The sequence below is a fragment of the Scyliorhinus canicula genome, chromosome 6 (genome assembly GCF_902713615.1).
Source record: "Scyliorhinus canicula chromosome 6, sScyCan1.1, whole genome shotgun sequence".
Lineage (NCBI taxonomy): Eukaryota > Metazoa > Chordata > Chondrichthyes > Carcharhiniformes > Scyliorhinidae > Scyliorhinus > Scyliorhinus canicula.
The window spans coordinates 54,712,382-54,736,754 of record NC_052151.1 but is presented as its reverse complement, the minus strand read 5'-3'; the positions used below and the strand labels follow the sequence as shown (position 1 = coordinate 54,736,754).

Genomic DNA, 24,373 nt, shown 5'->3' with positions numbered 1-24,373 from the left:
TGAATAGCAATGCCAGTGTCATTCATTCCAGTCATGGTCAATGTGTGCTCTCTGTACCTTATCAGGTGCGGCTGCCCCCCCATCCCTCCTGCTTCAGCCTCCGGTACACTCAACTTTAAGGGTGCAGTTCACAAAGGATGCCATAGGATCACAAGAGGTTTCCTGCTACATCACTGTGATGTGACCCAAGTCATTATGAGAAAGAGAGCTGACATCTTCCAGGCAGGAGCCTGACGTTCAAAAATCTCGATGCACTGTCCCAACTGCAAATTATCATCACCCACTTGGAATGTACAAACTGTGGGCATCTGCTACGTCCTCATCAGTCAGATAGGATTGCAATGTTCACTGAAGCCACGTGAAGATAACAGGATGTCCTTACTGGCTGCCGTTATCACCCTGCATTGGCCTAGCGGCAATGAGTGTGTCTGAGCTTGTCTGGACATCACCATTGCCTCATAGTCGACATCCTCCCCCTTAAGGTTCTCCTCAGCCTCATCCCCTTTATCGTCCTCCTCATTGGAAGAAAAGTGGTGCTCTGTCTCCTCCTCAGGCAGTTTCATCCCCCATTGCTACTCCAGGGCAGAGCAGGAGACTATGATGTAGAACACCCTCTGTGGATTATATTACAGGGCTTCACTAGGCCTGTCCAGGCACCGGAACCTAAACTTCAGCACCCCTATGGTCTGCTCTACCAAGTGCGTTTTGCAGCATGAGCCTTGTTGTATTTTGTCTCAGCTGCACTCTGTGCGCCATCAGCCACCTCATCAGTGAGTAGCCCTTGTCCTCAAGGAGCCAATCTGCAGGCTCTGGACGCTGAAACATGTCCTGCATACTCCTTGGGAGTCGAGCATACATCTGAAGGATGTGGTCACAGACAGGCTGAACATTCAGCGAGTGGAAGCTCTTGCGACTTGATGCCATGGAACTCTGAGTGCAGACCATGGCACCCCAAGCCTGTGAAAAACCAGAGATCTGCTCAAAGCCCATCACTCTTGCATTCAGGCTTGCCTTAAGACTTGGATTTGGATTTGGATTTGTCTATTGTCACGTGTACTGAGCTGCAGTGAAAAGTATTGTTCTGCGTACAGTCCAGACAGATCATTCCATACATGAAAGAAAATATAGGGCATACATAAATGTACAATGTAAATACATAGATACTGTCATCGGGTGAAGCATATGGAGTGCAGTACTACTCAGTAGAGAAGATGTGTGACGAGATCAGATAAGTCCATAACAAGGTTGTTTAGGAGTCTGGTAACAGCGGGGCAGAAGCTGTTTTTGAAGCTGTTAGTGTGTGTTCTCAGACTTTTGTATCTCCTGCCCAATGGAAAAAGTTGGAAGAGTGAATAAGCCGGGTGAGAGGGGTCTTTGATTATGCTGCCCACTTTCCCAAGGCAGCGGGAGGTGTAGACAGAGTCAATGGATGGGAGGCGGGTTCGCTCGATGGACTGGGCTGTGAAACTCTCTAGTTTCTTACAGCCTTGGACTGAGCAGTTGCCATACCAGGATGTGATGCAGCCAGATAGGATGCTTTCTATGGTGCATCTGTAAAAGTTGGTAAGAGTCAATGTGGACATGCCAAATTTCCTTAGTTCTCTGAGAAAGTATAGGTGCTGTTTTGGTTTTTTGTTTGTAGCGTCGATGTGGGTGGACCAGGACAGATTGTTGGTGATGTGCACACCTAGGAATTTGAAGCTGTCAACCATCTCCACCTCGGCACCATTGATGCAGACAGGGGTGTGTACGATACTTTGCTTCCTGGAGTCAATGACCAGCTCTTTAGTTTTGCTGACATTGATGGGGAGATTGTTGTCGTTACACCACATCACTAGGTTTTCTATCTCCCTCCTATACTCTGACTCATTGTTGTTCAAGATCCGACCCACTATGGTTGTGTCATCAGCAAACTTGTAGATGGATTTGGACACATCATCCCGGCTTGATCCCAGTTGAAATGGACAAAGTTGTGTGCCCTCACAAAGATTGCATCTGTCACCTCCTGGGTGCACTTGTATGCTGAGGCTTGCAAAATCCCACAGAGGTTACTGTTGCAGCCCTAGAAGGAGGCACTGCATAAAATTGAGCGCTGTAGCAACTTTCAGCGACACTGGCGGATGCCCCACCAAGTACCCATGGCACCAAATCCTGCAGAAGGTGGCAAATGTGACCAAAACAGTTCCCTGGACCTGCAAGTTTGTTAGGTGCCATCTGTAGATGTGCCACCTGTAGACCCTGGGTCTATTGAGGCGCCTCCGAGCGACAACTCTCTGGGGTTCGTCCTCTGCGTGCGGAGCAGACCCTTCGACCAGTCCTCTTCGCTTCTGCGTCTGCCTTTAGCAAGCCAGGATCCTCCGTTGGCGAGAAGAATGATTGCGGGATCACCAGGCTTCATGTCCCTTACCTTCTTCCCATCCCAGTATCAAAGAGAAAAACATGACAGTTAGCATTTGTCTCCTAGGCACCACTCTTTGTCCATTCTTCATCTGAAGCTGTCTTTCCAAGCCCACTGATTCCTGCCCTGGCCACATCATTGATGCCCAGTCTTTATTTTGGATCCTACTTTGGCAACACCCCACACCACATGAACAAGTGGCCATAGCTTTGGCCACTCTCCTACATCCTGAGCTCTCATCCTAGGCACAGACATTGTCCAAAGCTTCACCCCCAAAGCTTTGTGCTGAAACTGGTCTATGAGGGGTACTTGCCAATATGCACCTCCACATTCAGACAAGGCTTAGGAGCGCTCTCTTCTGGCAGTGTGTCATTGCCAACTCTCTAATGGGTTTTTAGTTACTTGCCCAATGGTACAGGCACACCATGTCAATCAATGAATTTGGAAGTCAGTGCGTCAAGGTTTAAATACTGAGCGACATTCAATGGTAGTCATACACACAGAGGTAGTGCTTAAGTGGGCATAATTGCGTGACTAGTTTGACTCCAGGCCTGTCATTTGAGTTACAGCTGAGCAGTCTGATTGGCAGGTTTTTCAATTGATCTTGCCTTTGCCGGCATGCCACCTCCAGAAACCCCCCACTCCCCACACACATATTTGAGTGGAACCATCATTCCGTGATGACTCAAACACTCGCACTACACTATCCCAGGCTTCCCTCTGTGAGGCCCTTAAAAGAATCCCATGGCCCGGCAGCAGACAGTATTCTCAAGAACTGCTTTGCACACTTGACAGACGTTAAGAGTTGAGGAAAATTAAAATTTTTAAAATGAAATTGGGATAAAATAAAGACAGTGGATGAAAGGGGATTAAAAAGTGCAGCTGTGTGAAGAAGTGTTTTGATATATGAATTAGCATATCTCTTAAAAAGGACGTTCTTAAAAGCCTTCTGAAAGCCCAAATAAACCACATTCACCTTCGGAATGGTAGGCAGTTGGGAACAAACAGGTAACTTCATGTGATACAGTGTGTTTATAGCAATCAGTGCAGCTAAGTGTAATGTTGCACTGTGTGTTTTTCTTTTAAGTTAATGAATATTCTTTATTAATTGATCACAAAATTACTGGACTATTCTTCTCTGGTTTGCATGTCTTTTCTCTCAGTACACCAAGTTGAGAATATATACCACTGGGAACCGGTGTTCAAAGTCCCTCTCCTGCATTTTATACCAGCAGGGTTCATAACACAGTCAATCACCCAGCCTACCCCCTCAGTCAACCACCCAGCCTCCTCCGAAGTCCAGCCCCACCCCCCACACACACTTTGTAAATCCATGCTGATTCTGTTCGACAGTATTTCAGCAAACCTGTGCTCCAGAATTTACATGGCCATAATCAAACAGCTACAACACCGGCATCTACCTGGCAATGTGTAAAAATGCCCAGTATGTCATGTACACAAAAAGCTGGACAAATCCAACCCAGCCAATTACTGCCTTATCAGTCTATTGCCAATCATCATTAAAATGATAGATGAGATCATCAGCAGTTCTATCAAGCGGCACTTACTTAGCAATAACCTGCTCACTGATGCTCAGTTTAGGTTCTGCAGGATCGCTCAGCTTCTGACCTCATTATAGCCTTTGTTGAAACATGGGCAAAAGAGCTGAACACCAGAGGTGAGGTGAGAGTGTCTGCCCTTGATACCAAGGCAACATTTGACCGAGTATGGCATGAAGGAGCTCCAGAAAAACTGGAGTCAATCGAAATCGGGGGCAAACTCATTGGTTTGAGTCATACCAGCACAAAGGTTGTGGTTGTTGGAGGTCAATCATCTCAGTCATGGGACATCGCTGCAAGAGTTCCTCAGTGTAGTGTCCTAGGCCCAACCATCTTCAGCTGCTTCATCAATGACCTTCCTTCCAACATTAGGTCAGATGTGGGAATGTTCGCTGATGATTGCACAATGTTCAGCACCATTTGTAACTCCTCAGACACTGAAGCAGCTCTCATGCAAATACCGCAAGACCTAGACAATATCCAGGCTTGGGCTGACAAATGGCAAGTAACATTCGTACAACACTAGTACCAGGCGATGACTATCTCCAATAAGAGAGAATAAAACCATCACCACTTGACATCAAATAGCATTGCCATCACTGAATCCCCCTCTGTCAGCATTGTGGGGATTAGCATTGACCAATAAACGGAACTGGCCTGGTCATATAAATACTGTGGCTACAAGAACAGGTCAGAGTTTAGGAATCTTGCGGTAAGTAAGTCCCCTCCTGATCTATGTTCTATGTATCTACGTATTTGAGGGCAAATCCTTCTCTGACATGTGGGAGGGTTTTAAAGGCCTGTTGATTGAAGTGCAGGACAGACATGTCCCCGCAAAAATGAAGGATAGAAATGGCAGGATTCGGGAACCATGGATGGCCAGGGAAATCGTAAGCTTAGTAAAAAGGAAGCATACAATAGGCCTAGGCATCTAAAAACTGACAAAGCCCTTGAGTGGAATTAGGAGGGCTAAAAGGGGCCATGAAATGTCTTTAGCAAACATGGTCAAGGAGAATCCTTGCTTTATATGCATATATTAGGAACAAGAGGGTAGCAAGAGAAAGGGTGGGCCCACTCAAAGACAATAGAGGGAAGTTATGCGTGGAACCACAGGAAGTGGGTGAAATCCTTAATGAGTACTTTAAGTCTCTGTACATAAATGCTGTTACGTTTCCAATGTCTTCCAGTTCTGGCAAAAGGTCATCAGCCTGAAACATCAATTCTTTTGATTCCACTTATTCTACCTGAACCTCTCCCCTTCCATGACTCTCTCACACCATTACATATCCCTCCCCTCCCCTGCACCTTCAATCCCCTTGTTGCAGTTCCACTCCCTGTCGCGGCCTAACCCCACCCTCTCTCTCACCAATCAGCCCCACCCCACTCTTCCTGATCTCTTGCTGTCCCCCTCTCTCTCTCCTCTTTACCCCCTCCTTCTTCCTCATTCACATATTTGTCCATATTCCAAGCAAACTGTCAAGGTGATTAGTAAGATCAATCATTGTTTTTACAATGACATGACCCTGATGAGGGAAGTTATGGTGGCAACTGCAGCCCGTGGTGTCAAAAATTAGATATTGTAGTCTACTTGCATCAAACATGTACCAGCATTAACAAAAAGTATATTTTTGTTGAATTAAGCTGTCTTTAAAATTTCCTCAGTTATCTCCTTGGAAATGTGCCCAATATCCTCAGTTAGCAGGCTGATTATATTTGTCCTGAGGAATTGTCCAAATATAGCAGAAGTTATTTATTTTGTGCATCCTAACATATTAATTGTTTTCCGATTTATAATAGAAATGTCAGGCCCAATACTTGCAAGGTGGTAATGTTTATAAATGTATCCTGAGGATCCCATTTTAGCATTCTGAAAATTAACTGTTCATAAAACAGCAATCTTCTGCTGCCCGTTAAATCTGGAGAAGGATCTATTTCCCAGATTGCCAAAGGAAATTATGTTTCCTGCTGCACAACAGAAGCTCTGAGCACTCATAATTCTGAGCTGATGGTTGTTCAAAACCAATTTCTTCAATATTGGGTAGTTGCATAATTAGCTGAAAGTGTGGGTAAGATTTTTTTCTATGGATCACAGGAAGGCCTTAAGTCCAGCACAAATTCTCCAAACCTTTTGTGTGCTCGTAGCATCAACCATGATAAATTTGTGGAACGTCTGATTGTAATTCAAATTATGTGAGTTCCCCAAATGAAACTCAAACCTCGAGTGCCACCAGGCAGATTAAAATCAATTCATATTGAAGGATAAGGTAAAGTTGAAGACAATATGAAACATCAAGTTAATTTTCTTAAATTTATCTCTTAAATTAAGGAGCTGGAGAGAAACATGGAGCTGAGCAACAACAGTTTCCTTCGGCAAGTGACATCTGAGCGGAAGAAGACGCATGTGGCTCAGGAAAATGTTCAAAATCTCCAGGAGACAATCCAGCATCTTAATCAGAAACTAAAGGTACTTTGCATTATAGTGGTTTTGTTGAATGAAGGAAATTTCTTCTGACCAGTTAGCAATATATAAACAGGCATTATTCAACTAATAAGTGAAAGTTGTTGTATTGTGGTATTGTTAATATGCTGGAAACCTTGTTTTGTTTTCAGTAAAGTTGTTAGCTCCCATTCAGAATAAATTTAATATTTTTTAAATATATAGACAAATTAAGTTTACTCTAATGGAATTTTTGCACTGAAAATGCAACCATGCTTCAAATAAATTTTCATAAACAATATAGGAATATTTGGAGACAAATTGTGATTAGAATTAATTTACTAACCTGATTTTGTATCTGCGAATTGCCATTTTCATTTTTAACTATTTATTATTTACAAGTATTTCTGGTCAAGAGATACTCTAAGCCTTTGTAAATATCACTGTGATCTCACGCCAACTGAAAGCTGCAAATGAGTGTGGAATTTTTTTTAAAGTCCATTGCCAGATATATATACTTAAAACTCCCTGTAATTAAAATTAGTTCCATTTGAATGGATAAGACATGAAGGGAGTATTGTTTTTTTTGAGAACTTCTATTTCCCGTATAAAGCTTCCTTTCTGATTTCACTAAGCTTTAGTAATCTTCATTTTAGACATTGTATTACATACATTACCGTGTGAAACTAACTGCAGAAGAAAATATATGGAAAAAAGCAATACGCAGAATGATAACTGTAGCCTGGATTGATCTTATCACTTAGAATCATTGCAGTACAGAGGAAGGCCATTCAGTCCATCGAGTCTGCACCAACCCTGTGAAAGCAACACCCCCCCCCCCCCCCCCCCCCCCCATCACAGTAACCTCACCTAACCCTTTGGACACTAAGGGGTAATTTAGCATGACAATCCGCCTAACCTGTACATCTTTGGACTGTGGGAGGAAACCGTAGCACCCAGAGGAAACAAACGCAGACACGGGAAAACGTACAAACCCCGCGCAGTGACCCAAGGCTGAAATTGAACCGCAGTGCTAACCAATATGCCACTGTGATTTACTTTTAACATTAAAGCTGAGCTCCCCAGTAACTCAATTAGTAGATTCACTGCTCTGAGTGAAACTTAGCTGTATATCCCAAGAAAACTAGGCCCGATTGCAAACTATTCTAAATTAGCTGATCTTAGCCTAGGTGCCTGTAGTAATGTGATAGTCGGGCTAGTGAAAAGTATATATGGGCTGGCATTTAGCTGTTTCTTCTAAAATGTGAAAAGTTAATTTTTTTTTCATATTTATTCAAAGGGGAAGGAAAAGGAGCTAGATATAAAGAATATTTATGCCAACCGCATAATCAAAGCATCACCAAAGAAAGATACTGAAAGCATTCCTAAGAAAAAAGGTATTTTTTTCCTTGTTGCTGAAACTGCTTTCGGCCCTCTCAAGCCCAATATTGAATTGAATGTGAAAGTTGTGTGCATTTTGTAAAAGGTGATCTTTCATATAGAGTCTTAAGCAGTGTTAATGTTGTTTTGTTCATTTAGACACAAGCAACAAATAAAAAAGCAGTTTTTGTAAGTTATCTGTTTTGATAAATAAGTACATTTCTATAATCCCAAAAACATTTATGTACTGTTTTGTAACTTTAATCATTAGAATTGGGATTAAATACTGCTGTGCAAAGGTTAACTTCAATAACAAACTGACTGTTTCAAAAAATCTGACAAATGGCCGTTTACAGGCCTTTTGTCCAAGGGCACTGCTTTAAGCTGACTGAAAGAGCTAAGTTTTTTTTTTGGTTACATTAATTAAGAACAGTAAATAAGGATTTGTTGAGGGAAGGTTGTAATTGACTAACTTGATTGAATTATTTTGACGAGCTAACAAGGAGGAATGAAGTGGGTGCCACTTTTGATGTAGCCTCCATGGATTTTAGCAAAACCTTTTATGGGAATGTGAGTTGTGAGGAGGACATAGCGATGCTACAAAGAAATAAAGATAGGTTAGATGAATGATCAGCAAAGTGGGAGATGGATTATAAAATGGAGAAGAGTGAGGTTATTTACTTTTAATAAAAGAGCAGAATATGTTTTGGATAGAATGAAACATGTAAATGTTGGTGTTCAGAAAAAGTTCGGTATGCTCTTACGAGGAACTCAAATTTAACATCCAAGTACAGCAGGAAATTAGGATGGCACATGTCATGTTGGCCTTTATTGCAAGGGGATTGGACTACAGGAATAAGTATGTCTTGCTACACTTGTACAGGGGTTTGGTGAGATCGCAACCTGGAGTACCACATGCAGTTTTGGTCTCCATATTTAAGGAAGGATTGGAGTCAATACAGCGAAGGTTCATGAAATTGGTGCCTGAGATGAGAAGATTATCCTATGATGAGAGGCTGAACAAACTGGGCCGATATTCTCTGGAATTTAGAAGAATGAGAGCTGTTCGCAGTGATACAAGATACTGAAGGGGCTTGACAGGGTAGATACCAAGAGGTTGGTTCCGCTGGCTTACCTCTAGACCAAAGGGGCGCCATATCAGGATGAGGGTCAATCAGATATGAGAAATGTCTTCACTCAGGGTTGTGAATGTTTGGAAATCTCTACGCCCACAGGGTTGTGGATGCTGCATCAATATTTATACCTCATATAAGCAGATTTTTGGTATTTCAGCAGATCAGGCGGGTGTAGAGTTGAAGCCCAAGATCAGCCATGATCGTTTTGAATGCCTGAGCTAGCTCGATGGGCCTTATGGTCTGCTCCAATTTCTTGTGTTCTTCTGTTTTTTGATAAGGTCTCCCATAGCAGACTCATCAGAAAAGTATGAGCCCATGGAAACCAAGCGACAGTGAGAAGTTGGTTCAAAATCGGCTCAGTGACAGGGAGCATAGGGTAGCGGTATTTTTGAGACGAGGAAACTGTTTCCAGTGAGGTTCTGCTGAGCTCCCTTGTTTTGCCTGGTATATCTCAATGATTTGGACTTAAATGTAGGGGGTATGATTAAGACATTTGCAGATGATGCACAAATTGCCGGAGAGATTGATAGTGAAAAGGAAAGCTGCAGACTTCAAGAAGATATAAATGGACTGGTCAGGTGAGCAGAAAAGTGACAAATGGAACTCAATCTGGAAAGTATAAGGTAATGCACTGGAAGAAGTAAACCAAGCAAGGAAGATCCAATAAAGGGGAGGCAATGGCTGCCGGGTCGGAGAATCGCCGAGGAGCGGTGTGAATCCCACCCCCGCCGGCTGCCGAATTCTCTGGCGCTGGGGATTTGGCGGGGGCGGGAATCGCACTGCGCCGGTTGGTGGCTGCAGGTAGCGGCCCCCCCACCCAGCGATTCTCCGGCCCGTAACGGGCCGAGTGACCGCCTGTTAACGGCCGGACCCGCAGGTGTAAATTAGAGTAGGTACTTACCGGTGGGACCTGACTCTGCGGGCAGCCTCGAGGGTCCACGGGGGGGGATCTGGCGCCAGGGGGTGCCCCCACGGTGGCCTGGCCCGCAGTCAGGGCCCACTGATTCGCAGGCGGGCCTGTGCCGTGGGGGCACTCTATTCCTCCGCGTCGGCTGCTGTTGACCTCCGGGATGGCCGATGCGGAGATGAGCCCCACTGCGCATGAACTGGGATGACGCCAGCACATGCTTGCATGCTCCCTATCCCTTTGACCACCTCCTCCAGCTCGATCGGCGCCCCCAGTCTCTCCACCTGCTCCTCCTCCACCCTTGGGAATCGCAGCTTGTCCAAGAAGCGCCCCATTCCACCACCCTCCACCGGGGGTTCCGACCGGTACAGTTCCCCATAGAAGTCTCTGAAGACCCCATTAACATCTACTCCCCTCCGCACCACCTTCCCAGCCTTATCCGTCACTCCCCCAATCTCCCTGGCCACGTCCTGCTTTTGGAGCTGGTGTGCCAGCATCTTGCTCGCCTTCTCCCCATACTCATACACCGCCCCCTGTGCTTTCCTCCACTGAGCTTCCGCCTTTCTGGTAGTCAATAGGTCGAATCTGGCCTGAAGGCTAAGCCTCTCCCCCAGCAATCCCTCCTCTGGAGCCTCCGCATATCCCCTATCCACCCACACCATCTCCCCTATCAGTCTCGCCCTCTCCCTCTGCTCCCTCCTCTCCCTATGGGTTCGGATGGAGATCAATTCCCCCCTCATCACCGCCTTCAATGCCTCCCAGACCGTCCCCACTCGGACCTCCCCGTTGTCATTGGCCTCAAGGTACCTCTCGATGCACCCCCGAACCCTCTCGGCCACCTCCTCATCTGCCAGCAGCCCCACCTCCAAGTGCCAGAGCGGACGATGGTCCCACTCTTCCCCCAGCCCGAGGTCCACCCAGTGCGGGGCATGATCTGAAATGGCAATGGCGCAGTATTCCACATCCTCCACCCTTGAAACCAACCCCCTGCTCAGGACAAAAAAATCAATCCTCGAGTAGGCCTTATGTACGTGGGAGAAGAACGAGTACTTCCTGGCCCTTTGCCTCGCAAACCTCCAGGGATCTACCCCCCCCCCCCCCCCCCCCCCCCCCCCCCCCCATACCCCATACCTTGCCCACCACCGGCCAGCGTCCCCCGCTCTGCCAGTTTCCCACGGCGGCACCCCCCCCCCCCCCCTCCCTCCCGCTCTTGCGCAGGAAAAGAAAACAGCCAGCAACGACCCGCGCTTCTCAGCCCCGACCCCGCCCCCACCATCTCCCAGCGCGGGAAACCCGCAGAAAGCCTGCGCTTTCGCCCTGCCCGGCCCCACCTCCTCCAGGGCTACTCCCATTGTCAGTCCCCCCCACCAACTCCCCGAACTCCCCGTTTACCCCCCTGCCCGAACCCGTCCACCAGACCCCTATAGAAAAACCCCTATAGAAAAGACAAATCGACATCACCCCACCCACCCTTAGGCCAACCCACATCTTACATTAAACCAAGCAAATACAAATACAGTATTATACAGCATCCCCCATCTTAGACCCTCAGTTTGAGTCCAATTTCACGGCCTGCACAAAGGCCCACGCCTCCTCCGGGGACTCAAAATAATGGTGCCGATCCTTATAGGTGACCCACAGACGCGCCGTCTGCAACATGCCAAACTTCACACTCCGTCTATGGAGCACCGCCTTCGTCCGGTTAAACCCAGCCCTCCACCTCGCCACCTCCGCACTCCAGTCCCGGAAGATCCGCACCTCCGCGTTCTCCCACTTGCTGCTCCGCTCCTTCTTGGCCCACCGGAGCACACACTCACGATCCAAGAACCGACGAAACTGCACCAACACTGCACCCCTGGAAGGACCCAGCCCCCATCAGCGAGTTTAACATACCGCCACATAGGCCGCCAGGTCCGACCCCTCCAGCCCCTCCGTGAGGCCCAGGATCCGCAAATTCTTCCTCCTCGACCGGTTGTCCAGCTCCTCGAACCGCTCCTGCCATCTTTTATGGAGCGCCTCGTGCATCTCCACCTTCCCCGCGACGGCCACGGCCTCATCCTCCCTTTCGGAGGCCTGGTGCTGCAGCTCCCAGATCGCAGCCCCCTGGGCTGTTTGGGTCTCCATCAGCTCCCTGTTGGTTACCTTCAGCGACTCCAGCAGCTCCAACTTAAGCTCCTGGAAGCAGCGCAGCAGAGTCGCCTGCTGCTCCTGAGCCCACTGCCTCAGCTCCCCAAGGCCTCCGCCGGCCGCCATTTTGTCTTCCTTCCCCCACTTTTTATGGGGTGCTTTCTCCGTTTTTCTCCTTACCCCACTCCTGGTCCGGACCATAGGACCGTAGGGGTCGACTCCTGCCCTCTTCCCACGTCGGGATTTGCCGACACAGCTCCGTTGGGGGCCCTGAAAAGAGCCCGTTTTCAGCGGGAGCTGCCGAATGTGCGGCTTAGCTCCGCATTGCTGCCACCGGAAGTCTAAAAGTCCAATGATGGCCATGAACCATCTGTTTCACTAATGTCATTTAGGGAAGAGAATCTGTCATCCTTGCCTGGCCTTTTTGTGACTCCAGGTCCACAGCAACATGCCCTCGGGGATGGGAAATAAATGCTGACGTAAGTGTGATTCCCCCATCCCATGAATGAATTTTTAAAAATAGAATAAAGAAAAAACAGGAACCTTGAAGTGCAAGTCTCCAGATCCCTGAAGTTAATATGGCAGGTAAATAAGTTGATTAAGAAGGCATATAGGACATAGCGCGGCCCCTTTAAAGGGTGGGCCTGGCGGACCATATGACTGGCTCTGGGCCAAACACTCGGGAGCACGCAAACCCCAGTTAATTGAGTTAGTGCGGGCCTGGGCAGTGCGGATTTGGAGTTGAAGACACAAGACTTATTGTGATTTGTTCCCGTATATATCACAGCCTTTGCCGTTTGTTAATAAACCCCTTTGTTATCACTGGAAGCCTTCAAAAGGTCACTCAAGGCACCACATTGGCAACGAGGTAAAAGGTTTAATCGCAGCCTGCAATACTTCATGATTTGAGGTGGGAAGGAAGGACCAACGACAGTTGGGAACCATCGAGGCATGAATGAAAATGCCTATTATTGGTAAACTAGACCCGTTTGACCGAGAGGCTGAAGATTGGAGCCAGTACATCCAACAGCTCTGCTATTTCTTCACTGCGAATAAAATCACAGTACATCAGACGTTTGTGGGCCTTAAACCTATAATTTAATTAGGAACCTCACGTTCCCAAGGCATTTGACTCAAAAGACCTTCGATCAGATAGTCAAGTTGGTCAAGGAATACTTTAACCCACAGCCTTCGATTATCCTCCAACGTTATGAATTCGACTCTGCGATTAGGAACCCTGAAAGGTGGCACGGTAGCACAGTGGTTATCACTGTTGCTTCACAGCGCCAGGGACCTGGGTTCGATTCCTGGCTTGGGTCACTGACTGTGTGGAGTCTGCAGGTTCTCTGCATGTCTGCGTGGGTTTCCTCCGAGTGCTCCGGTTTCCTCCCACAGTCCAAAGATGTGCAGGTTAAGTGGATTCATCACTCTAAATTGCCCAGTATGTCCAAAAGTTAGATGGGATTGCTGGGTTACGGGGATAGGGTGGAGGTGTGGGCTTAGGTAGGGTGCTCTTTCAGGGGCCGGTGTAGACTCGATGGGCCGAATGGCCTCCTTCTGCACTGTAAATACTATGATTCCATTTCAGCCTTCATATCCAAACTTTGTTAGCTCGCTGAGCATTGCAAATTTAGGACCGTGCTTAGTGATATGCTGCGCAACTGGTTGTTTGTGGAATCCATAATCTAAACATCCTAAAGAAACTCGTGGCTGAAACCACCATAATGTTGAAAAAAACGATAAGATAGCTGAGGTGGAAGTCCGTTGGCGGTGATGAGGTGAACAGTTGCACGTAAGGTGGCTCCTGCTTAGGGATTCCGTTTTTGGCCCTTTTTGCCCGCTTAACTAACGTTGTTATAATATGAGTAATACATCGATCAAAGGGTCCTCATTTGACTTGGAAGGCCCCCGTGTCACAGGAGGGGAGAACATTGTGCAGACCCCTGTGTCATCATTGCCCTCCCAGTGGACAACTGAGAGGCCGGTGGAATTCCTTATTACAGGAGTTCAAGAAACAGAGACAAGTGGTCTCCGATGATCTGACAAAGGTGATTGAGGTGGCGTTGGCACCCACTCGTGTAACTTTGGATATGGTGGAGCAATGGATGGAGGTGGAGGAGACAGTCACGGAGCATAGTGATCGGATTGCTTCTTTAGAGGCAGAGGTGGCGATGTTGGGGGAAGAGACTAACGTCGGTAGTAGGGAAGTTGCTGGAGTCCATTATCAAGGATTTCAGAGCACAGCATTTGGAAAGCAGTGGTATAATCAGACATTCTTTGAAGTTCTAACTAGTAGACTTGACCAGGGAGAATTGGTGGATGTGGTTTATTTGGAGTTTTAGAAGGCTTTTGACAAGGACTCGCTTAGCAGATTACTAAAAGTTAAAACATATTGGATTGCGGGTAGAGTCTTGAGATGGATAGAAAGCTGGTTAGCAGACAAGTTGGAATAAATGGGTCTTTTTCCAATTGGCAGGCAGTAACTAGTGGGATACCCTAGGGATCTGTGCTCAGTTCCCAACTGTTCACATTATATATTAATGATGTTGACACGGGTACTAAATATGTTATCTCCAAATTTGCAGCTGATGCAAAGTTGGGTGAGAGGGTGAGCTGTGAGGAGGATGCAGAGATGCTTCAGTGAAATTTGGACAGGTTGAGTGAGTGGCCATATGCATGACAGATACAGTATAATGTGGATAAATGTGAGGTTATCCACTTTGGTAGCAAAAATAGGAAGGCAAATTATTATTTGAATGGGTGTAAATTAAGAGTGGTGGATACACAGCAAGACCTTGATGTCCTCGTTCATCAGTCGCTGGAAGTAAGCGTGCAGGAACAGGTAGTAAAAACTGGTATGTTGGCCTTCACAGTGAGAGGATTTGAGTACAGCAATAGGGATGTTTTACTGCAATGGTATAGGGCATTGGTGAGGCGACATCTGGAGTATTGTGTGCAGTTTGTGTGTTCTTATCTGAGGAAGGATGTTCTTGGTATGGAGAGAATGTAGGAAAGGTTTACCAGGCTGATTCCTGAGATGGCGGGACTTTCATGAGGAGAGATTAAATCGGTTAGGATTATATTCATTGGGGTTTAGAATAGCGAGGGGGGATCTCATAGAATCTTATAAAATTCTAACAGGATTAGACAGGGTAGATTCAGAAATAATGTTCCTGATGGTGGAAAAAGTCCAGAACTAGGGGTCATAGTTTGAGGACAAGGGGTAAACCTTTTTGGGACTGAGGTGAGGAAAAATTTCTTCATTCGGAGAGTAGTGAATTTTTGAAATTAACTACCACAGAAAGTAATTGAGGTAAAAACATTGTGTAACTGAGAAAGAATTAGATATTGCTCTTGGGGCTAAAACACCTACATTATAGTGATCATGGGTTTGGAAAGTTTTGTCTAAGGAACCTTAATGAGTTTCTGCAGTGCATCTTATAGATGGTACACATGGCTACCACTGTTCATTGGTGGTGAAGAGCACAAATATTTATTGAGGGGTTAGCAATCAAGCGGGCTGCTTGTTCTGGATGATCTGGAGCTTCTTAACTGTTGTAGGAGCTGCACTTATCCAAACAAGTGGAGAGTGTTTCATTACACTCTTGACTTTTGCCTTGTAGATGCTGGATAGGCTTTGGGGAGTCAGGAGGTGAGTGACTCATCACAGATTCCTAGCCTTTGACCTGCTCTGGTAACCGCAGTATCTATATGGCTACTCCAGTTCAGTTTTTCGTCAATGGTGACCCCTTCCCAGGATTTTGTTAGTGGGAGACTCAGTGATGGTAATACCTTTTAATGTCACTGGCCGATGGTTAGATCCCCTCATGTTGGAGATGGCTTGCCTGACACTTGTGTGGCATGAATGTTAATTGCCACTGGTCAAGCCTCGATATTGTCCAGCTCTTGCTGCGTTTGGACATTAACTGCTTCGTTGCGAATGATACTGAACATTGTGTAGTCCACATCTGACCATCCCATGGATGAAAGTCATTGATGAACCGGCTGAAAATGGTTAGGCCTAGGACACGACCCTGAGGAACTCCTACAGTGATGTCCTGGAGCAGCGATGATTGACCTTCAACCACCACCACCATCTTCCTTTGTGCCAGGTATAACTAGCCAGCAGAGGGGTTTCCCCCGATTCCCATTGACTCCCGTTTAGCTAGGGCTCCTTGATGCCATACTAGGTCAAATGCTCCCTTGATGTCAAGGGCAGTCGCTCACATCTCGCCTCTGGCATTCAGCTCTTTTGTCCATGTTTGAACTGAGGCTGTAATAAAGTCAGGAGCTGAGTGAACCTGGTGGAACCCAAACAGAGCGTCTGTGAGCAGGTTATTGCTGAGTAAATGCCGCTTGAAAGCTCTGTTGATGATCCCTTCCGCTGTACTGATGATCGAGGGTAAACTGATGGAGCAGTAATTGGTCGGGTTTGATTTGTCCTCTTGTTGAGTGAAGTAATCATGTAAACAATGCAGTCTGAAGGCTTACTTGCAATACTATAAATTTATTGAAATAGACATTTAAGAACATTTTAATGCACAAAAGACTTAACACATATATGGAGCATCTGATTAGATTATTTCCTTGTTACTTTCTGTGTATGAGTTTCCCTCCTGTTGTGTGTGTAATCTCTAAATATAAGTGCCAGCTGACAATGAAGCAGAATTGTCCTATCTAATGGATTAAGTTGGGTTCTAAATAACAGAAGATTATTACTCCAATGTGCAATACCAGTCAAGATTGATTCATGTAAATGAATAACAAAAACTTAATTAATCTGGTTTATAATTGCTTGTTTTTCTCTATACTTTTTAGCTACAGTGCCCAACACTGTGAAAGGAGTACAGACCGAAGAGTACTTCTTGCCGTTAGAATTCCCAACTCCACCCCTAGCTTTTATTGGTGAAGAAGAACTGAAGAATAAAGGAGAAAATTCACAAATGGTATGTGTGTTTTTTCTAATGTATACTCTTTTTACAAAATGGCTGAGGACAATGGCATAGGTTATATGTAATTTAAAAAGTCTAATGATAGAAAAGATAAACATCAATGTTACAATGTAGATAGCCAGGCAGTGAAGGATTGAACACGAGAGATCTCAGTGCCTATTGTTGATGGTCTCTAACCATCAACATTTTTTTCATTTTGATCTTAAATATGCGAGCACACAAGTTCTCAATTCTTGCCTGCCACCTAAATACAATTAAACACCCAAGTGGTAAACAATTAACTGCCAGAAGCTCTAATATTCTGTAATTTTACCTTCACCACTGAAGGTGGACAGAGGTAATGTTTTGTCCCTGTTTGTTGGTCTGTTGGTTTGTAAACCATATATCTCAAAAACTAATGTCCAAATTTTGAGGACGTGTGTTACAGAGGTTGTGGTCCAAGGAAGAATTGATTAGATTTTGGCGAAGGTGTGGATCTGCATCCGGAATCTAGATTTTTTAAAAAAGTATCGGTAACATTGGGATATTGGGTTACTTGATTTTTTTAAAAGAATATTGTATTACGTTGTATTTAGAACGTTATGTCATTTAGAATTTTGTGCATTGTGTCAGCTGATATGATGGCATTTGTCACAGCTTTCAAACGGTGAACAGAGTTTTCAGAGCAGGTTGTTGGTTGTGGATTAGCCTGAAGTGTCCTTGGTGAGGTAGAAGCTCTTAATAAAAATCTTTATCCTTTCAGCTCTGTTGTTACAGAGCATCACCATCAGTCAGGCAGGGAAAAGTCTCGAGGAAGAGTTGCGTAATTGTAACCGTCTGTGTGAAGTTTGCACATTCTTTCTGTGTCAGCGCGGTTGCCTCCGGGTGCTCCCGTTTCCTCCCACAGTCCAAAGATGTGCAGATTACGTGGATTGACCATGCTAAATTGCCTCTTAATGTTTAAAGATGTTAGGTGTGTGGTGATATGACTAGGAGGTTTACGGTACCTATCTGCCATTGGTGGTGAACACTCGCTGCCCATTGACTCAGGCCGGTCATGTGCCTCTCGGCTGGTTGGTTGAGACTAGTCATGTGACTGCTCACCGATTGGTCGGGAGGCAAGTAGTCCCGCCTACGAGGCGGGGTATAAGAACCCGTAGGACCCGGCAGTCGGGCTTTCTCTAAGTCGACTGCCGGGCACACAACTAGTCGATTAAAGCCTAATGTTTGGATCCTCATCTCGACTCGTGTCCAATTGATGGTACATCAATTTAATCGACTAGAAGTTTAAAATGGAGCTACGGATCAAACCAGACTGCCTCTGCATCAGCCCGCACGCTACAAACGCGTCAGCAACTTTTAAACACTGGCTGGCGTGTTTCAACAGCTACCTCTCCACCACAGACAGCCAGCCCACCAAGGAACAGAAACTTCACATCCTCCACTCGTGCGTGGGCACCGCCGTCTACTCGATGATTGAGGACGAACAAGATTATGGACCTTCTGAAAGGACATTTCCTCAAGCCGGTTAACCAAGTTTATGCACGGTATCTCCTAGCTACAAGGCAACAGTTTCCTGGTGAGTCCCTTGACGAATTTTATCGGGCCCTCGTTGTCCTGGGAGAAATTGCGCCTGCCCACAGGTTACTGCGGCAGAGCACACACAACTGTTAATCCGTGATGCCTTCGTTGCAGGCATGCAACACTCTGCAATTCGCCAGAGGTTGCTAGAGAAGGACACCTTGAGCCTCGCTGAGGCACGGACCCTCGCATCCTCCCTGGAGGTTACCGACCGAAGTGCCCGCGCATATGCCCCCGGCCACGCGGCAGCCCCTTGGGCAACGTGGCATGCAACCCCCTTGTCCCCCGCTGACTCCTAATCTCCCCCCCCCCCCCCAGGCCTGCGCTGCGGGGCGCCCCGATAAGCTCACGGGGCCCGCTGTTATTTCTGTGGCCTAGCAAAGCACCCCCGCCCGCGTTGTCTGGCCCGCTCCGCAGTGTGTAAAAGCTGCGGGAAGAAAGGTCATTACTCGGTGGCCCGTCAGTCAAAGTCGGTCACTGCTGTTCCGCGCAGCGACCGCGGATCGCCCCCCCCCCCCCCCCCCCGCGCTCCTCCAGGGCCCTGCGCGGCACACAGACCTCTCTGCCCCAGCTCCCGGCCACCACAAGCGACCCACGGACCTCTTTGCCCCTGCCTCTAGCCACCACGAATGACCCACGGGCGCCGCCATTTTGGGTCCCGGACGCCACATGTGGGTCCCGAGCGCCGCCATCTTGGGGCATTGACCCCACGTGCGGGACCTGGGCACCGCCATCTTGCGGCCCCGACACCACATGCGGGTCCTGGTCGCCGCCATCTTGGGGCCCTGACTCTGCGTGCGGCCGACGGGCGCTGCCATTTTGGACCAACACAGAAGACCCCACCAGTGACTACCCTGCAAATGAAGATGACCCAGACCTACTACCACGACTCGCTGCAGTGATTCTCGACCAGTCGCGACCACGCACGCTCTCTACGGCAACGACACAGATACTTCTCAATGGACACAAAACGAGCTGCCTACTAGACTCCGGGAGCACAGAAAGTTTTGTCCACCCTGATACGGGAAGACGCTGCGTGCTCCCCGTTCACCCAGTCAGGCATAAGATAGCTCTAGCCTCAGGTTCGCGCTCCATCCACATCACTGGGTGCTGCGTAGCGGACCTCACGGTTCAAGGGAGAGTTTTTAAAAACTACAAACTCCTCGTCCTCCCCCGCCTCTGCGCACCGACACTCTTAGGACTGGATTTCCAATGCAACCTGCAGAGCTTGACTTTCAAATTCGGCGGCCCTATTCCCCCCCTTACTGTCTGCAGCCTCGCGTCCCTCAAAGTGGACCCCCCTTCCTTATTTGCGAACCTCACCCCGGATTGCAAACCAATCGCCACTAGGAGCAGACGATACAGTGCCCAGGACCGTACCTTCATCAGGTCCGAGGTCCAGAGGCTATTGAAGGAAGGAGTCATCGAGGCCAGCAACAGTCCCTGGCGAGCCCAAGTGCTGATAGTTCGGACTGGGGAGAAAAACCGAATGGTCATTGACTACAGTCAGACCATCAACAGGTTTACACAGCTAGACGTGTATCCTCTCCCCTATATCTACGACCTGGTTAACAGGATCGCGAAGTACAAAGTCTTCTCCACGGTGGATCTTAAGTCCGCCTATCACCAGCTTCCCATCCGCACGAGTGACCGCAAGTACACCGCGTTCGAGGCAGATGGGCGCTTCTATCATTTTCTTAGGGTTCCATTCAGTGTCATAAATGGAGTTTCGGTCTTCCAACGGGAGATGGACCGAATGGTTGACCAATACGACTTACCGGCGACATTTCCGTATCTTGATAATGTCACCATCTGCGGCCACGACCAGCAGGATCACGACACCCACCTCCAAAAATTCCTCCGTACCGCAAAACTCCTTAACCTCACTTACAATAAGGATAAGTGCGTGTTTAGCACCGACCGTCTAGCCATCCTCGGCTATGTAGTGCGTAACGGAGTGATAGGCCCCGATCCCGAACACATGCGCCCCCTGATGGAACTCCCTCTCCCCAACTCCCTCAAATGCTGTCTGGGCTTCTTTTCCTATTACGCCCAGTGGGTCCCGAATTACGCTGACAAAGCCCACCCCCTCATCCAATCGAATACTTTTCCACTGTCGATGGAGGCCCGCCAGGCCTTTACCCGCATCAAAGCGGATATCGCAAAGGCCACGATGCGTGCTATCGACGAGTCCCTCCCATTCCAGGTCGAGAGTGACGCGTCTGATGTAGCTCTGGTGGCCACCCTGAACCAAGCGGGCAGACCCGTGGCCTTCTTCTCCCGGACCCTCCACGCTTCCGAACTCCGCCATTCCTCGGTGGAAAAGGAGGCACAGGCCATAGTTGAAGCTGTGCGATACTGGAGGCACTATCTGGCCGGCAGGAGGTTCACCCTCCTCACAGACCAGCGGTCAGTGGCCTTTATGTTTGATAATGCACAGAGGGGCAAGATCAAGAACGACAAGATCTTGCGGTGGCGGATCGAGTTGCCCACGTACAACTACGATATCTTGTATCATCCTGGGAAGCGCAACGAGTCTCCTGATGCCCTGTCCCGCGGTACCTGCGCCAGCGCGCAGACTGACCGCCTCCGCGCCCTCCATGCGGACCTCTGCCATCCAGGGGTAACCCGCTTCTACCACTTTATCAAGACCCGCAACCTGCCCTACTCCATCGAGGAGGTCAGGACCGTGACCAGAGAGCAAACCGCACTTTTACTGACCCGAGCAAGCGCATTTAGTAAAGGCGTCTCGCCCTTTTGAACGTCTTAGTATGGACTTCAAGTGTCCCCTCCCCTCCAACAATCGCAACACCTACTTCTTAAGCGTGATTGACGAGTACTCTCCCGCTTCCCTTTCGCCATTCCCTGCCCTGACGTGACCACAACAACCGTCATCAAGGCCCTCCTCTCCATTTTCTCCCCGTTCGGTTACCCCGCGTACATCCACAGCAACCGTGGATCCTCTTTTATGAGCGACGAACTGCGTCAATTCCTGCTCAGCAGGGGCATCGCCTCTAGCAGGACGACCAGTTATAACCCTCGGGGTAACGGGCAGGTCGAGCGGGAGAATGGTACAGTCTGGAAGACCGTCCTACTGGCCCTACGGTCCAGAGATCTTCCTATCTCCCATTGGCAAGAAGTCATCCCCGACGCCCTCCATTCAATTCGGTCTCTCCTCTGCACTACCACAAGCCAAACACCTCACGAACATCTCCTTGTTTTCCCTAGGAAGTCATCCGCAGGATCCCCATTCCCGACCTGGCTGGCCGCCCCTGGGCCCATCCTGCTCCGGAAGCATGTGCGGGTGCACAAGTCCGACCCGTTGGTTGAACAAGTCCAGTTACTCCACGCTAACCCGCAGTACGTGGAGTATCCCGACGGTCGGCAGGACGCGGTCTCCCTTCGAGACCTGGCACCCGCCGGCGTGCGGCTTCAACCCCCCACACCAACGCCCTCCTCCCAGTCCCCATTCCCCCCGGCGCCCCCGCAACCCAGCGCACAGGAACCCGCTCCCCCAGCCAGAGTTTCACTGGCACCAACCAGGGGTACGGACACAGGATCACAACCGCCGCTCCCGGAGTCAAGGACGGCCACTGGCCCGACGTCACTGGCACCGCTGCGACGGTCCAGCAGAACATCGAGGGCGCCCGACAGACTGATCGTGTCGATCTGATGTTTCCACTGGACTTTTGTCATTCAAAGTTCCAATGTACATGCTGCACATTGTTTCTCTCTCGTTTTACTTGTATACTGTTCATTGTTTTGCACAATCGTCGCGAGCCAGTGGGCAGCCACTAATTACCTTGGTACACAACACAAGCTCTAGTCATATCACCAGCTCTACAGCCCCCCCACTTCCTACCCCCCTTCCCCCCTACCCCCTTCCCCGCCTCCTCCCCCCTTCCACCCTCCTCCCCCATCTCCCCTCCTCCCCCCATCTCCCCTCCTCCCCCATCTCCCCTCCTCCCCCATCTCCCCTCCTCCCCCATCTCCCCCCTCCTCCCCATATCCCCCCTCCTCCCCCATATCCCCCCTCCTCCCCCCATCTCCCCCCTCCTCCCCCCATCTCCCCCCTCCTCCCCCCATCTCCCCCCTCCTCCCCATCTCCCCCTCCCCCCCATCTCCCCCCTCCCCCTCCTCCCCCCATCTCCCCCCCTCCCCCCATCTCCCCCCTCCCCTTCCCCCCATCTCCCCCCCTCCCCCCATTTCCCCCCTCCCCTTCCCCCCATCTCCCCCCTTCCCCCATCTCCCCCCTTCCCCCCATCTCCCCCCTTCCCCCCATCTCCCCCCTTCCCCCCCATCTCCCCATCTTCCCCCATCTCCCCCCCCTTCCACCACCACCCCGTTTCCCTTCCCCCCTGCCTCTCCCCCCTTCCCCCTGCCTCTCCCCCCTTCCCCCCTGCCTCTCCCCCCCTTCCCCCCTGCCTCTCCCCCCTCCCCCTGCCTCTCCCCCCTTCCCCATGCCTCTCCCCCCTTCCCCATGCCTCTCCCCTCCCCTCCCCTTCCCCTCCCCCTCCCCTCCCCCCTCCCTCACTCCCCCCTCCCTCACTCCCCCCCTCCCTCACTCCCCCCCTCCCTCACTCCCCCCTCCCTCACTCCCCCCTCCCTCACTCCCCCCCTCCCTCACTCCCCCCTCACTCCCCCCTCACTCCCCCCTCCCTCCCTCCCCCCTCCCCCTCCCTCACTCCCCCCTCCCCCTCCCTCACTCCCCCCCTCCCCCTCCCTCACTCCCCCCTCCCCCTCCCTCACTCCCCCCTCCCCCTCCCTCACTCCCCCCTCCCTCACTCCCCCCTCCCTCACTCCCCCCTCCCCACCCTCCCTCCCTCCCCCCTCCCCTCCCTCCCCCCCTCCCCCACTCCCTCACTCCCCCCCTCCCCTCCCTCCCCCCTCCCCTCCCTCCCCCTCCCCTCCCTCCCCTACCCTCCCTCACTCCCCCTCCCTCCCCCCTCCCTCACTCCCCTCCCCTCCCTCACTCCCCCTCCCTCCCTCACTCCCCTCTCCCTCACTCCCCCACCCCTCCCTCACTCCCCCCTCCCTCACTCCCCCCTCCCTCACTCCCCCCTCCCTCACTTCCCCCCCTTCCCCCCTCCTTCCACCCCGTCTCCCCCCTTCACCCCTCCTTCCACCCCTTCTCCCCCCTTCCCCCCTCCTTCCACCCTTCTCCCCCCCCCCCCCCCTTCTCCCCCCTTCCCCCCCCCCCCCTCCTCCCTCCCCCCCCCCTCCTCCCCCTCCCCACAATTATATTGTGGTAAATTCTATGTAACACACACAAAGGATGGGGGTGGTGGGATTTGGGAGACAAAGGAAGGCTGGGGAGTGAGGTTGTGGAAAAAAAGTGTTTTATAATTATGGATGGTGACAATACAAGAACCACAGAAATTAATATTCGTTCATGCGATTTCCAGAGTCCGAGCAGTCAAAGTCCAAAGAGCATTTCTTTCATGGGTGGTGAGTTCAGTCCCAATGAGTTTCTGTTTAGGGCAATGCGGTAGCACAAGGGCAGCACGGTAGCACAAGTGGATTGTACTGTGGCTTCACAGTGCCAGGGTCCCACGTTCGATTCCCCGCTGGGTCACTGTGTGGAGTCTGCACGTTCTCCCCGTGTCTCCGTGGGTTTCCTCCGGGTGCTCCGGTTTCCACCCACAGTCCAAAGACGTGCCGGTTAGGTGGATTGGCCATGATAAATTGCTCGATGGGCCTAATGGCCTCCTTCTCTACTGTATGTTCTATGTTCAAGATGATAACACAAAAACCCTTGAAACTAATGGCACTGCGACATAATGTGCTTTCTGTGCTTAGACCGCTTGGCAGACATTGACCAGAGACTTTTAAAAATTAAGCAGGCTTCAAGGAGTTGAAATATAGTAACCTGCTACTTGCTCAGCTATGGAGTCCTTTTCAGTTAATGTTAAAACAA

The 24,373-nt window shown here is 49.5% G+C and overlaps 1 protein-coding gene across 2 annotated transcripts in view; it reads left to right on the top strand.

Moving 5' to 3' along the window:
* Positions 1-24,373, top strand: part of lca5 (lebercilin LCA5) — a 167,425-nt gene that overhangs the window by 78,895 nt on the left and 64,157 nt on the right. For both annotated transcript variants that reach the window (XM_038799298.1, XM_038799299.1), the window contains exons 4-6: positions 6,284-6,421; positions 7,695-7,791; positions 16,763-16,890. In XM_038799298.1, the coding sequence (XP_038655226.1) occupies positions 6,284-6,421; positions 7,695-7,791; positions 16,763-16,890 (363 nt within the window). The remainder of the gene's footprint in view (positions 1-6,283; positions 6,422-7,694; positions 7,792-16,762; positions 16,891-24,373) is intronic.